At 50.9% G+C, this 16,455-nt stretch overlaps 1 protein-coding gene across 2 annotated transcripts; it reads right to left on the bottom strand.

Annotated features, from left to right (window-relative positions):
• Window positions 1–3,733: 3,733 nt before the first annotated feature.
• Window positions 3,734–16,159, bottom strand: LOC144949923 (ras-related protein Rab-39B-like). Of its 2 annotated transcripts, none has more exons than XM_078879913.1 (6): window positions 16,041–16,159; window positions 14,648–14,792; window positions 10,454–10,836; window positions 7,968–8,104; window positions 6,168–6,312; window positions 3,734–4,247 (listed from the first exon to the last, which is right to left on the bottom strand). In XM_078879913.1, exons 3-6 carry the CDS (start codon window positions 10,529–10,531, stop codon window positions 3,966–3,968), a joined length of 642 nt encoding a protein of 213 aa, XP_078736039.1. In that variant the 5' UTR covers window positions 10,532–10,836; window positions 14,648–14,792; window positions 16,041–16,159; the 3' UTR covers window positions 3,734–3,965. The 2 variants fall into 2 exon arrangements, with proteins under 2 accessions (XP_078736039.1, XP_078736040.1); XM_078879914.1 differs by having other exon boundaries at window positions 14,648–14,788.
• Between the last annotated feature and the right edge of the window lie 296 nt (window positions 16,160–16,455).

Below are 16,455 nucleotides of genomic sequence, written 5' to 3'. Positions count from 1 at the left end.
CCCACCCGCACGTGGCCTGGCCTGCCGCTGGGCCAACTCGTGGTGGACGGGGCATATCCCGCGGCTCCAGGACAGGGGACGATGTGGCCTTCGAAACAAAATAACCGCGCGTGGTGGATGGAAAAGAAAAAAAAAACAATGAAATTTCGTTCATCGTCAACGGCTTTTCCACCGATAATTGTTTTTTTACCCTTCTATCTGGCAACAAAACTGACACCTTTTTACAAGGAGTCATGTTTGCATAGACCACAATACCTGCAGTCATAATGCAAACAAAAAACACAACTCTGATAATGTATGCACTGTCCTTGAAGTTGATTGGTCCACACCCGAGACAGCTTTCCTTAGAGCCTAGTCTCACATGGTGTTGGACCAGATGACGCCAAAAGGCGCACAACTCAAAGACAACGCACCATCAGAGTATGAGAGCTCGAGGTTCCAATGGGGCTTTTCCACTGTCGGCTTAATTGGGGCAGTCCCCGGCTCACGCAAGGGTTAGGTTCTCCAGAACGATCCGTAACCCAGGATTTTCCGCGTGTCGGAAACTAAACAAATCTCCCCTCCACCCCCTGAAAATTATCGATAAACATCCCAGAGCCGGCAATAGTTGTGGCCTCCCCTACTACCCGATAGCCGGGTTCGTTTTCTCCCGGCGCCGTGTCGCGCCGTCGCCCATTTTCTATCGCTGCCCACATCATATTGCTCCCCGCACCTCCCACGATTCTTTAATTCCACCGAATATCTACCCAAACACTACACCCCCCCCCCCCCCACCATTATTAAACTCGTGCATCCAGGGAACGAACGATGATGCAATGCTACAAAAGGAAAACAATCTCCGCAACGCTACAAACAAACATGTTCATTCGGAGTGGACAGGTAGGAGCTTGGTTGGACAGCGCATTCGTGCGATCCGTGTCACGCGGCTATGCACGACAGACAGACAGACAAATAATCCCTGGTGGGCAGTGTGGAACCTGTTGTTCCCACCTGTAAAAATCCGAATTCCCTTCATCCTGCCGAAGCTCGGTGAGGGTGGCGTTTTGGCGGAGCGACGAGGCGTGAGGCGGTCGGCCGACTTACGCCTCCTCGCTCCGCGGTGTTCATCCGCGCCGCACTACTTTGCGCTCGCCTAACTAACGCGGACGTTTTAGGCGTGTTTCGTTTTTTGTTTTTGTTTAACGCGACTCATGGGGGGGCGGGGGGCATTTCCCTAAGGAAGAATCTCCGTAAGTCCCCGGGGGTCTTCGGCAACCCGGGACTTACTGGACTACGAAGTAAGGGATGTTGTTTGGGACAGTTGACTCCTAACTTAAAAGTTAAACTCCACCACCGACATCGCGTTTTAAAAAGTACAAAAAATAATAATAAATAACATAAATATTCAAAACGATTTGATAATTCATTAATTTAAAACGACAATAAATAAATATCTTAAACGATTTGATCATTAATTTAAAACGACAGTAATTAACCCCCCCCCACCCTTGATAGGCAGACATGACCTCCCCCCTATGAACCTTTCACAACAACTGCCTAAGGAGAAATATCTCCTGGCAAACAAGATTTCGAACCGGAACCTGTAACATCGAGACCAATTGAAGACGTAGGACAGAACAGGGAGAAAGACTCTGGGACACGTGCTGAGGATGGAACCCGCTGAGTCCGTGGCGAAAACTCCCCCACGGTGGACACCACGAGAGAAGAGACCATGGGGCAGGCCGTAGACTGCCTAGCAACGCACCGTTCTAGACCAACTAGAGACCATGGGCCTGTCTTGGGGTGAGGCAGAGAAAGCTGCTAAAGACTGCCTAGCGTCGCTCCGTTCTGGACCAACTAAAGACCATGGGCCTGTCTTGGGTGAGGCAGAGAAAGCTGCTAAAGACTGCCTAGCGAGGCACCGTTCTAGACCAACTAGAGACCATGGGCCTGTCTTGGGGTGAGGCAGAGAAAGCTGCTAAAGACTGCCTGACAACGCACCGTTCTAGACCAACTAAAGACCATGGGCCTGTCTTGGGGTGAGGCAGAGAGAGCTGCTAAAGACTGCCTAGCGAGGCACCGTTTTAGACCAACTAAAGACCATGGGCCTGTCTTGGGGTGAGTCAGAGAAAGCTGCTAAAGACTGCCTAGCAACACACCGTTCTAGACCAACTAGAGACCATGGGTCTGTCTTGGGGTGAGACAGAGAAATCTGCTAAAGACTGCCTAGCAACACACCGTTCTAGACTAACTAGAGACCATGGGTCTGTCTTGGGGTGAGACAGAGAAAGCTGCTAAAGACTGCCTAGCGACGCGGTGGTGGGTGTGGTTGGTGGATGGGTGGGCTGGTGAGTTTAGTGGTGGGTGCGGTTGGTGGATGGGTGGGCTGGTGAGTTTAGTGGTGGGTGCGGTTGGTGGATGGGTGGGCTGGTGGATGGGTGCGGTGGTGGGTGGGTTTAGTGGTGGGTGCGGTGGTGGGTTTAGTGGTGGGTTTAGTGGTGGGTGCGGTTGGACGGAACGGGACGACGTAGAGAGCATGGGCAGTGACCCCCTGACCCCGACGTCTGTTCACCCCGACTGCGGCCTTGCACCCCTTGGGCTGTCAATCGTCGCTGCAGTGTGAACAAACACACAGAGGTCGCAACCGGGTACCCGATACCCGTACCCTACCCCATACCCGGCTACCCGTTTGCGACCCTGGTGCGGCCGGGTACGGGTAGGCCGTGAGTCTCTGGTGAGTAGCCGTTTGTCACTCATTTCGGGTAGGGTACGGGTACGGGTAGGGTACGGGTACCCATTTCTGACCCTGGTGTGGCCGGGTACGGGTACGGGTAGGCCGTGAGTCACTGGTGAGTAACTTTTTGTCACTCATTTCGGGTAGGGTACGGGTAGGGGTAGGGAACGGCTACCCGTACCCGGCCGGGTACGGGTTCCCATTTGCGACCCTGGTGCGGCCGGGTACGGGTAAGGGATCAAAACCCATTTGCGACCTCTGGAACAAACACGCAGAGGCTTAAGGTGAAACTAACAGGTCGGTACTGACGTTGCCCTGTGCCTAGCTTGTGTGTTTGCGATGATTTACCTTCTAAAAGAAAACCTGGCCATGCCTCGCGTGATCCGGTGAAGAAGAACCACCGTCTCTCTAACCCCCAGCGGCTCTTCGCTCACTTTCAGAGGCGAGGGGCAGGGTTGGGTGGGGGGGGGTTGGCGCTTTCGACGACGAGACGTCGTCATCGTCACCGTCGTCGTCGTGATCAGTGTGCGAGTGTGAGGGCCTCCACAATATTTGAAACCATTGGGTTGGGTTTGAGAGCAGTGCGATGACGACGACGATGACGACGATGATGGTGATGACGACGATGATGACGACGACGACGATGATGACGACGATGGTGATGATGATGATGTGATTCCGCGGCTATTACGGGGGTTCTCGAGTTGGGGGTCTAACGAGGGTGGGTTGGGTCGGGTGCAAGTGGGTTGGTGTGTGGTGGTAGGTAGGTGGGGGTGTGGGGGTGTGAGTGTGTGGTGGTGTGCATGGGTGGGTGGATGGGGGTGTGAGTGGGTAGTAGTGTGCATGAGTAGGTGTGGGGTGTGTGAGTGGGTGATGGTGTGCGTGGGTTGGTGGGTGGGTGTGTGGGGGTGTGTGTGGGTTGGTGGGTGGGGGTGTGAGTGGGTGGTGGTGTGCATAGGTTGGTGGGTGTGAGTGGGTGGGTGAGTGGGGGTGTGAGTGGGTGGTGGTGTGTGTGGGTTGGTAGGTAGATGGGTGTGTGGGGGTGTGAGTGTGTGGCGATGTGCGTGGGTAGGTGTGGGGGTGTGAGTGTGTGGCAGTGTGAGTGGGTGGCGGTGTGCGTGGGTTGGTGTGTGTGTGTGTGAGTGTGTGGCGATGAGCGTAGGTATCTGTGTGGCGATGTGCGTGGATATCCGTGGTTATCTGTGTAACGGAAGGGGGGTGAGGGTGAGGCCCGTGCTAGCACCAGCAGACGCTAGCACCAGCAGACGCGTGCCCGTGGCGCCTCGTCCGACGAGTGCACCGTGTTGGGCACGAAGCCGCTCTTGACGCCCTCCCATCCGTCCTGCAGGGGGATGTGTCCGGCGCGCACCAGCGCGTAGATGTCGGCCGTGAGCTGCGTGAAGGCGCGCTCCACGTTGTCCCCGTCGCGCGCGCTGGTCTCCACGTAGCGCAGGCCATGCTGAGCCGCGAAGCGCTCCGCCTCGCTGCGCTCCACCTGGCGACGCTGCTCCGACAGGTCACTCTTGTGGCCCACCTACCCCGGGAGAGAGGGGGGCGTAGAGGTAAAGGTAAAGGTTCACCACCCCTGGTGGGCTGCTGCTGGGGCAAGTGCGGTGAGTGGCGGCGGCGGCAGCTGTGGACACAAAGTTCAAAGTTCTTCTTCTTGGTTCTTTCGGTAAAGTCACGTAGAATGGAAATAATAAAATAACAAAAATTAAACATAATAAAATAAAGTTAAAAGTTCATTGATTAGGTGTAGCCCTGTGAGCCATTCGGCTCTTGAATCGGGTGCAACAAACAGAAAAAAAAACATGAACAAAAACATCTTAAAGTGAATATGTGACTAAGTGCAAACAGAAAATCCAAGAAAAGACAGCAAAATATTGCAGAAAAAAATCACCGTACACCAACGCTGTGTGCAAAAATCCCAGTGGGATGCAAGTCAAACAACAACAACAACCACAAGACAACTTCGATTAAGCCCATTAGTCTAACTCCGTACTACAACAACACAAACATGGCCAAACCGAAAAACTTTTCGAAGATCACCAAAATAAACCCATAAAAGTCAAACAACAACAACCACAAGACAACTTAGATTAAGGCCATTAGTCTAACTCCGTACTACAACAAACAAACATGGCCAAACCGAAAAACTTTTCGAAAATCACCGAAATAAAGCCATAAAAGTCAAACAACAACAACCACAAGACAACTTCGATTAAGCCCATTAGTCTAACTCCGTACTACAACAAACAAACATGGCCAAACCGAAAAACTTTTCGAAGATCACCAAAATAAACCCATAAAAGTCAAACAACAACAACCACAAGACAACTTAGATTAAGGCCATTAGTCTAACTCCGTACTACAACAAACAAACATGGCCAAACCGAAAAACTTTTCGAAAATCACCGAAATAAAGCCATAAAAGTCAAACAACAACAACCACAAGACAACTTAGATTAAGGCCATCAGTCTAACTCCGTACTACAACAAACAAACATGGCCAAACCAAAAAACTTTTCGAAAATCACCAAAATAAAGCCATAAAAGCAATGGAACGCGAAAGGTGAAGGTTGTGGTGGTGTAATTTCGATTTAAAGCTTTCGTGACTGCAGGGATTCATCTTCTACAGCTCCTTACTATTAACATTCCTTCCCTCTATTACTGCTAACCCTACCTCCTCCCTTTGTTGCTGCTAATCCTACAGAATGCACGGGCATAACATGACTTTGAGACCCCCCCCCCCCACCTCTTACGCATTCCACAAGTAGTGACTAATCCCATATCTGCATTTCTCATAAATATGCTAAATTCCTCTGTTGATATGCAAATTCTTTTGTCAAGGCGCCCCTTATCCCCTCCAACCCAGCTTAAATATACGCTGCCAAGCTTGGTGGTGCCCATTCAGACGCCGTCTTTCCGACAGACCTGTTCTGCACCTGAGGACGGCTGCTTGCGTTGTGGCCGAAACGTCGTGAGAATTGTATTTTATTGTGTTTTATTTGTATTATTTCATTATCTCCCTTCTACGTGACTTTGCCGAAAGAACCAAGAACAGAAAAAGGTTGTGGCGGTGGTTGGTGGTGGTCATGGTGGCGAGTGGTGGTTGCAGCTATCATGATGGTGGTGGTGAGTGGTGGTGGCAGCTATCATGATGGTGGTGGTGAGTGGTGGTAGCAGCTATCACGGTGGTGGTGGTGAGTGGTGGGAGCAGCTATCATGGTGGTGGTGGTGAGTGGTGGTGGCAGCTATCATCACGATGGTGGTGGTGGCGAGTGTTGTTGGCGGCTATCATGATGGCGGTGGTGGTGGTGGTGGTGGCGAGTGGTGGTGGCGAGTGGTGGTGGCGAGTGGTGGTGGCGAGTGGTGGTGGCGAGTGGTGGTGGCGAGTGGTGGTGGCGAGTGGTGGTGGCGAGCGGTGGTGGCGAGTGTTGTTTGCGCCCCGCACCAGCATGAAGACGATGTGCGACGGCTGCGTGTGCATCCTCGCCTCCTCCAGCCAGTCCCTGGCGTGCTCAAACGACCGCCGGTTCGTGATGTCGAACACCAGCATGCCGCCCACAGAGTTGCGGTAGTAGGAGCGCGTGATGGAGCTGCCGCGTGCGTGGGGGGGGCGGGGGGGAGGGGCGGGGGGGTTGGGGGAGGGGCACGTGACGTCCAACCGTCGCCGCCGACGTCACAATAACAACAACGGACGTCGTCATTTATTCGCCGTCACCCCCCATAACAATATACCGTGGCAACCATCGTGGTGACTACCATGGCAACCATCGTGGCGACCACCATGGCGACCACCATGGCGACCACCATGGCGACCACCATGGCAACCATCATGGCGACCACCATGGCAACCATCATGGCGACCACCCTGGCAACCACCATGGCGACTACCATGGCAACCACCATGGCAACCATCGTGGCGACCACCATGGCGACCATCATGGCGACCACCATGGCAACCATCATGGCGACCACCATGGCAACCACCGTGGCAACCATCATGGCAACCACCGTGGCGACCATCATGGCGACCACCATGGCAACCACCGTGGCGACCATCATGGCAACCACCATGGCAACCACCGTGGCAACCATCATGGCAACCACCATGGCGACCATCATGGCGACCACCATGGCAACCACCATGGCGACCACCGTGGCAACCATCATGGCGACCACCATGGCAACCACCATGGCGACCACCATGGCAACCATCATGGCGACCACCATGGCAACCACCATGGCGACCACCATGGCGACCACCATGGCAACCACCGTGGCGACCACCATGGCAACCACCATGGCAACCACCATGGCGACCACCATGGCAACCACCGTGGCGACCACCATGGCAACCACCATGGCGACCACCATGGCGACCACCATGGCAACCACCAGCACCGGGTGTTGTGTGTGCGGTGCGTGCGGTGTGTGTCTGTGGTGTGTGCGACACTTGCGACACGTGCGGTGTGTGCCGCGGTGTGTGCGGTGTGTGTGGTGTGTGTTCCACGTGCGGTGTGTGGTATATGTGGTGTGTGCGGTGTGTGTGGTGTGTGCGGTGTGTGTAGTGTGTGGTGTGTGCGGTGTGTGTTCCACGTGCGGTGTGTGGTATATGTGATGTGTGCGGTGTGTGCGGTGTGTGTAGCGTGCGGTGTGTGGTATATGTGGTGTGTGCGGTGTGTGTAGTGTGTGGTGTGTGTGGTCTATGTGGTGTGTGTGGTGTGTGTGGTGTGTGCGGCGTGTGGTGTGTGCGGTGTGTGTGGTCTATGTGGTGTGTGTGGTGTGTGTGGTGTGTGCGGCGTGTGGTGTGTGCGGTGTGTGTGATCTGTGTGGTGTGTGTGGTGTGTGTGGTGTGTGCGGCGTGTGGTGTGTGCGGTGTGTGTGGTCTATGTGGTGTGTGATCTATGTGGTGTGTGTGGTCTATGTGGTGTGTGCGGTGTGTGTGGTGTGTGGTCTATGTGGTGTGTGCGGTGTGTGTGGTCTATGTGGTGTGTGCGGTGTGTGCGGTGTGTGTGTGGTGTGTGGTCTATGTGGTGTGTGCGGTGTGTGCGGTGTGTGTGTGGTGTGTGGTCTATGTGGTGTGTGCGGTGTGTGTGGTCTATGTGGTGTGTGCGGTGTGTGCGGTGTGTGTGTGGTGTGTGGTCTATGTGGTGTGTGCGGTGTGTGCGGTGTGGTGTGTGGTCTATGTGGTGTGTGCGGTGTGTGTGGTCTATGTGGTGTGTGCCGCGTGCGGTGGTGAGCCTCTCACCGGAAGCGCTCCTGTCCCGCCGTGTCCCACAGCTGCAGCTTGATCCGCTTGCCCGGCTCGATCTCCACGAGGCGCGCAAAGAAGTCCACACCCACCGTGGGGTCCGAGATGTCCACGAACTTGCCCTCCGTGAACCTCTGCGCGTGTGTGGACGTGTGTGTACGTGTGTGTGCGTGTGTGTGGACGTGTGTGTGTGTGTGGACGTGTGTGTGTGTGTGGACGTGTGCGTGTGTGTGGACGTGTGTGTGTGTGTGTGGACGTGTGCGTGTGTGTGGACGTGTGTGTGTGTGTGGACGTGTGTGTGTGTGTGTGGACGTGTGTGTGTGTGGACGTGTGTGTGTGTGGACGTGTGTGTGGACGTGTGTGTGGACGTGTGTGTGTGGACGTGTGTGTGTGTGTGGACGTGTGTGTGTGTGTGGACGTGTGTGTGGACGTGTGTGTGTACGACGTTTCGATTGCAACACAAGCAACCATCGTCAGGTACGAATGAATGAGAAAACAAACATAGAAAATTTCGATTTAAAGCTTTCGTGACTGCAGGGATTCATCTTCTGGGTTCTTTCGGTAAAGTCACGTAGAAGGGAAATAATAAAATAATAAAAATAAAACATAATAAAATCTAATTCTCACGACGTTTCGGCCACAATGCAACATTGGTCTTGGACCAGATGACGCCTTTTGGAGGCTAGGCTCTAAGAAAAGCTGTCTTGGGTGTGGACCAATCAACTTCAAGGACAGTGCATATCATTATCAGAGTTGTTTCTTTTTTGTTTGGATTTTGACTGCTTGTTTTGTGGTTATTGCAAACATGATGCCTTGTATAAAGGTGTCAGTTTTTGTACCAGTTTAAAGGGTAAAAACCTACTACTATATTTTGCCACTGGTAAAGGAGATGTCTCATAGTGCTTAAGTGTGTGAGACACACTTAACGACACACTTAAGTGGTTGTGCTTTCGCTAAGTTCTCCCCACATGAAGAAGGACGATTGTGTTGCACCCGAAACGTCGTGATTTAATTTAGTTGTTTTCATTTATTTTATTTTTTACCCACGTGACTTTACCCTAAAAAGCAAAGAGTAGTATGAAACCTACTCTTATTTTTTCATAATGGCAAAAAATTAACCCGTAAAGACAAAGTTTTTCACTGTAAATCCTTCATATGCGTGGCGGCTAGAGTCCTCTCGTCCTCTGGCTTGAGATGGCTGCCACCTATGGATCAGATGATTGCCTGTCACCATGAAGCAATTGGTAATTGAATATAAAAAAAATTCCTAAAAAGTGTAAAGTTATGGAAAAAAAAATGTTCACGAAAATAAATTGTCACGCACAACGAGTCTGTGTTGCAAAACGTCAGCTCGATTGGATCACGGGAAGTGGGTTAAAAAACGACCGAAAGATTTGCACGGTCGTAAGCGCGCAAGCAAGCGAGTGAACTTAATATAAAGGATTTTAGAAAAACGTCCCATTTCGTAACGTAAAGATTGCAAAGAGCTCATTCTAACCACTCCTGACAAATACGGAGCTATTAGTGGGCGGCTGCATTTTTGCAAAGACCAGGAGAGTTTGCCCCCCCCCCCACCTACAGCGTGAAATGTTCGAGACCGTGAGTTGTTGACGATGATGATGATGGGGATTATGGCAATTGGTGGAGGCTGCGTTATCTACCACTCCTACTACTAATGTAGGGTAGACAGCGTCTGAATTCAGACGCTGTCTCCCCGACAGACATGTTCTTCACCTGCGGACGGCTGCTTGCGTTGTGGCCGAAACGTCGTGAGAATTATTTTATAATGTTTTATTTTATTATTTTATTATTTCCATTCTACGTGATGACTTTACCGAAAGAACCAAGAAGATGAATCCCTGCAGTCACGAAAGCTTTAAATCGAAATTCAATGTAGGGTACTGTACAAGGCAAATGGTTCTCGTGGGGTCAGTGGAGATGGGGTGCAAACAGGTGCAGGGTCCTGTAGGAGGGAAGGTTCGAGAAGGGAAGTACAAGAAGGTGGAGTCTGCTGGAAGCATCTACCGGGAGAAAGTGCTGGAAGTTTCCGGGGCGTGGAAGAGCGGGGACATAAGGGGGAGCTACTGTAGGTGGACGACATCGCCGCCTTTTGGAGATCTACAAGGTGGAAACCATCAAGAAGGAATGTCTGAGATCTACACGGTGGAAACCATCAAGAAGGAATGTCTGAGATCTACACGGTGGAAACCATCAAGAAGGAATGTCTGAGATCTACACGGTGGAAACCATCAAGAAGGAATGTCTGAGATCTACACGGTGGAAACCATCAAGAAGGAATGTCTGAGATCTACATGGTGGAAACCATCAAGAAGGAATGTAGTTACTACGTCACTGATACTATCGTTACTATGCCACTGATGTCGTTACTACGCCACTGATAATGTCGTTATTACGCAGCAGCCAAATGGACACGCGATGAGGGCATCACACAAAGATCCCCCGTGGAGCCGTAACAGCCTCACCTTGAGCAGCGAGGACTTCCCCACCGTGGAGTCCCCCACGAGGATGAGACGGAACTGGTAGACCCAAATCGCCTCCATCACGCACCGCTCACTCGGAGCCTCGCTCCCTCTCTGTGTGTCCGTCCGTCCGTCCGTGGGTGTCCGTGTGTGTCTGTGTGTGTCTTGTCTGTGTGTGTCTTGTCTGTGTGTGTACGCTGGACTTCTTTCGCACCGTACGTAGCCAATCGTACTAATCGGAGGTGTGAGGGAAGGACATCAAACTAAACACAAAAAGCAGTGATCTGTGTGCGTGGCTGTGTCTGTGTGTGTCTGTGTGTGTCTCTGTCCTCCTCGTTAGATGCGGTGGGGTGGAGCGAGCCCCCTCCCTCTCCACAACTCCACTCCTGCGGACAAGAAGAGACGGAGGAGAGAGATGGAGCGTCAATCTTGAAACTTGTAACAACCCCGATGGACGAAACCAGAATTAGTTTGTACCCTCTCTGGCAATAAAACCGGATTTGTGTTTCTATTTCATTTGTACCTGATGACGATTGCTTGTGATGCAATCGAAACGTCGTATGCTAGTGTTTAATTTATTATTTTATCTTCATACGTGACTTTACCGAAAGAACCACAGAGTAATTCCTGCAGTCACGAAAGCTCCAAATTAAGTTTGAACGTGAATATTGCCCACTGCTAACTACTACGAAGTCGTTCATATGAAAACGATGAAACTCAGTGAATCTCTCACTCGTTCATTCTTACTTCACGTTGATCCGTTTTGTTGTTGGCATATTCATAGGTTTTTTTCGGTAAAGTCACGTAGGTAAAACATTAAAATTAATAAACGTAAAATAAAATAAAAATAAAAATCACGACGTTTCGGAGGCAACACAAGCTTCCGTCTTCAGGTGGAACCGTCACAGCCACGACAGCTGCATCAAGTAAATGAGAGATTACAAGAGCTACCACTCCGTTTATATAATGGTTGGAGAGGGGAAGGGCCAAGAAAGGCACACTTTTTATTAATATGGTAAGGTGAGGCTTAAGACTAAGAATAGACTTGCATAACAAAAGGCTGAGCCTTTGTTATGGAGAGGTACGGTTTGTGACTAAGCCTGGCCTACATAACAATAGTGTGAAAAAAGAAAACAACTAAACATGGTAAAACAAGCCTGGCTGTCTATCAATAACCTGTAATAGTTGTCTGTCAAATAAGATGGACCAAATAAGTGTAGTTAAGTCTTTTTTGCATGGTGTGTAACCATCATTACGGTTGTAACCATCATCACGGTTGAAATCTAGAAGTGTTGTTGGCACTCTCCATTCCATCATTTGCCCAAATTGAGTCGTTCACTCGATGAAACAACGACTCACTCATTCACTCACTGAATGATTCACTCACCGAATCGGTCACGTCCTGAACGACTCATTGCGAACTTCACTCACTCGCCGAGTCATTCATCCAACCGTGAGCTCCATCGCTCCTTACACTGTGAACTCATTCACTCACCGGATCATTCACTCACCGTTGAACTCACGAGTTGAATGACTAAACGAGTCGTTCAACAATTAACTCATTCGTGGATTAATTAACAGAATCACTCACTCATTCATTCACTGGATCATTTACTCACCGTTGAACTCACGAATGGAATGACTAAATAAGTCGTTCAACAATTAACTTAATCATTGAATCCTTCACTCACTAAATAACGTACTCAGTGAATCACTCCTTCAGACAATTAACTCATTCATGGGTTACTTCACCGAATCACTCATTCGTTCACTGGATCATTCACTCACCGATGAACTCACGAATTGAATGACTAAACGAGTCGTTCAACAATTAACTCATTCATTGAATCATTCACTCACTAAATAACGTACTCAGTGAATCACTCGTTCAGACAATTAACTCATTCATGGATTAATTCACCGAATCGCCCACTAACTCGTTCACTCACTGAATCATTCACTCACCATTGAACTCACGAATTGAATCAATAACTCATTCAGCGAATTGACTCATTCGCGGATTCATTCACCGAATCATTCGCCCGTTTACCACTTCACTTCCTGCATCACCCACTAACTCATTCACTCGCCGATTCATTCCCTCCTGTATCACCCCCCCCTCTCCATGACTCATTCACCATCCGTGCTTCATTCCCTGAGTAAGCGCGACGCTCACAGCGATGGCGCGAGGTTGTACGCGAGGAATGAATGACTGAGGATGAGGTACATCACTCCCATCATCGTCACCATCATCACCACCATCACCATCATCATTACTACCATCATTATCACTAACACACTCACACTCACAGTTATCACCATCATCACCACCATCACTACCACCATCGTCACCATCATCATCACCACCATCATCACCATCACCACCATCACTACCATCATCACCATCACCACCATCATCACTCCCATCGTTACCATCATCACCATCACCACCATCATCATCATCACCATCATCACCACCATCATCATCACCATCATCATCATCACCATCATCGTCACCATCATCACCATCACTATCATCACCACCATCAACACTACCACCATCGTCACCATCATCACCACCATCATCATCACCACCATCATCACCACCATCATCATCACCATCACTACCATCACTACCATCATCACCATCATCACCACCATCATCAACACCATCATCACCACCATCATCAACACCATTTAACCACCGTTATCACCACCATCATCATCACCATAATCATCACCATAATCATCACCACCACCATCATCACCACCATCATCACCACCACCATCACCACCACCATCATCACCATCATCACCACCATCACCACCACCATCACCATCATCACCACCACCATCACCATCATCACCACCATCACCACCACCATCACCATCATCACCACCACCATCATCACCATCACCATCATCACCACCATCATCACCACCACCATCACCACCATCACCACCATCACCACCACCATCACCATCATCACCACCATCATCACCACCACCATCATCATCACCACCATCATCACCACCACCATCATCACCACCATCATCACCATCATCATCACCACCACCATCGTCACCATCATCACCACCACCATCATCACCACTACCATCATCACCATCATCATCACCACCACCATCATCACCATCATCATCATCACTACCATCATCATCACCATCATCACCTATCACCGCCATCACCACCATCATCAACACCATCAACACCATCACCACCATCATCACCACCATCACCACCATCATCACCATCATCACCACCATCATCACCATCATCATCGTCACCATCACCACCATCATCACCACCATCACCACCATCATCACCATCACCACCATCATCACTATCATCACCACCACCATCATCACCACCATCACCACCGTCACTAACACACTCACAACTATCACCATCACTACCATCACTACCATCATCACCATCATTACTATCACTCCCACTGTCATCATCATCACTAACACAGTTGCCACCATCATCATCATCACCACCAGAATCACCATTCCCACTGTCATCATCATCACTAACACAGTTACCACCATCACTACCACCATCATCATCATCACCACCCCCCCATCCGTCATCATCAGCAGCAACATCGTCATCACTGCTGCCATCATCATCACGATCATCATCACCACCATTATCACCACCGTCACCATCATCACCACCATCATTACCATCATCACCACCATCAACATCACCACCACCATCAACATCACAACCACCATCATTACCACCACCATCATCACCACCATCATTACCATCATCACCACCATCAACATCACCACCACCATCACCAATACCACCAACATCACCATCATCACCAATAACACCACCATCATCATTACCACCACCATCACAACAACAAACACCACCATTACCATCATCACCACCATCAACATCACCACCACCATCATTACCACCACCATCATCACCACCATCATTACCATCATCACCACCATCAACATCATCAACATCACCACCACCATCACCAATACCACCAACATCACCATCATCACCAATAACACCACCACCATCACAACAACAAACACCACCATTACCATCATCACCACCATCATCACCAATAACACCACCATCATCATCATCATCACCACCACCACCACCACTCAAAGACAAAGATCCCTCGTACTGTATAGCCTTACCAGACTGTAGGGGCAAGTGCCCTTAGCGAGTGACAGCGCCTATGTTACTGGGTGACCAGCAGCAGCAGCAGCAGCACCACGCCCGACCGCCTTTGTCTCCCCCAGTGGCGATGTTCAACGACACCGCATTTGAGGCCGAGTCTACCTAGGGGAGGACGCGTCCAGCAGCACGTTCAGTGACGATGGTCGCGACCCGAGCACCTCCCCCGGTGTTTGTGAGCGCAGCGGAGCGCGCTAACCGCTGCGCCACCGCTCCCCCATCACCACCACCACAAACCAGCATCAGCTGGCAGGGCTGTGTCTGTGTGTGTGTGTCTGTGTGTCTGTGTGTGTGTCTGTGTGTGTGTGTGTGTCTGTGTGTGTGTGTCTGTGTGTGTGTCTGTGTCTGTGTGTGTGTCTGTGTGTCTGTGTGTGTCTGTGTGAGTGTGTGTGCCCCCTACTGTGCCAACTTGCTGTGCTGGAGCGCCGGGTGGCTAAAGCACAGCAAGTTGGCACAGTAGGGGGCACAGGTGGTGCATCAGCCAGTCATCTCGGTCATCTCGGTCAGTCGACCCGTGGCACCTGGGTCTGCCCCGTGACCTCCTGCCAGCGGGCGTTCGACACTTCACGTGGCCTCAAGGTGCACATGGCCTGGCACAAGCGTCGTGGTGACGTCACCGCCACTTAGTGGCGAATGGCGGTTGTTGTTGTTGTTGTTGTGTGTGTGAGTGTGTGTGTCTGTGTGTGAGTGTGTGTGTCTGTGTGTGTGTGTGTCTGTGTGTGTGTGTCTCTCTGTGTGTGTGAGTGTGTGTGAGAGTGTGTGTGTGTGTGTCTGTGTGTGTGTGTGTCTCTGTGTGTGTGAGTGTGTGTCTGTGTGTGTGTCTGTGTGTGTGAGTGTGTGTCTGTGTGTGTGTGAGTGTGTGTCTGTGTGTGTGTGAGTGTGTGTCTGTGTGTGTCTGTGTGTGTGTCTGTGTGTGTGTCTGTGTGTGTCTGTGTGTGTGTGTGTCTGTGTGTGTGTGTGTGTCTGTGTGTGTCTGTGTGTTTCTGTGTGTGTGTGTCTCTGTGTGTGAGTGTGTGTCTGTGTGTGTGAGAGTGTGTCTGTGTGTGTGTGTCTGTGTGTGTGTCTGTGTGTGTGTGTCTGTGTGTGTGTGTCTGTGTGTGTGTGTGTCTGTGTGTCTGTGTGTGTGTGTCTGTGTGTGTCTGTGTGTGTCTGTGTGTCTGTGTGTGTGTGTGTCTGTGTGTGTCTGTGTGTGTGTGTGTGTCTGTGTGTGTCTGTGTGTGTGTGTGTGAGTGTCTGTGTGTGTGTGTGTGTGTCTGTGTGTGTCTGTGTGTCTGTGTGTGTGTGAGTGTCTGTGTGTGTGTCTGTGTGTGTGTGAGTGTCTGTGTGTGAAGGGCGTGAAGAGAAGGGACTCACCGCGAAATGCGCAGCTCACAATCCCCACCACATCGCGTACCCCACCACCACCACCAACAACAACAACCACCACCACCACCACCAAAACCAACCACCACAACCACAACCACCACAACCACCACCACAAGCTGGAGAGGCGTCTGCTGGGTGCCGCTCGGGCGCTGCGTCGCCTGTGACGAGGCGGAGGGGGGAGGGGCGGGGGGGAGGGGGGGGCGCCGATTCTCCCTCGCTCCGTGTGTGTGTGTCTGTGTGTGTGTCTGTGTGTGTGTCTGTGTGTGTGTGTGTCTGTGTGTGTGTCTGTGTGTGTGTCTGTGTGTGTGTGTGTCTGTGTGTGTGTGTGTGTCTGTGTGTGTCTGTGTGTGTGTCTGTGTGTGTGCCTGTGTGTGTCTGTGTGTGTCTGTGTGTGTATCTGTGT

This window comes from Lampetra fluviatilis, chromosome 55 (genome assembly GCF_964198595.1).
Source record: "Lampetra fluviatilis chromosome 55, kcLamFluv1.1, whole genome shotgun sequence".
NCBI classification, from domain to species: Eukaryota; Metazoa; Chordata; class Hyperoartia; order Petromyzontiformes; family Petromyzontidae; genus Lampetra; species Lampetra fluviatilis.
The sequence above is the reverse complement of the archived record's forward strand: the minus strand, read 5'-3'. Positions and strand labels throughout refer to the sequence as shown.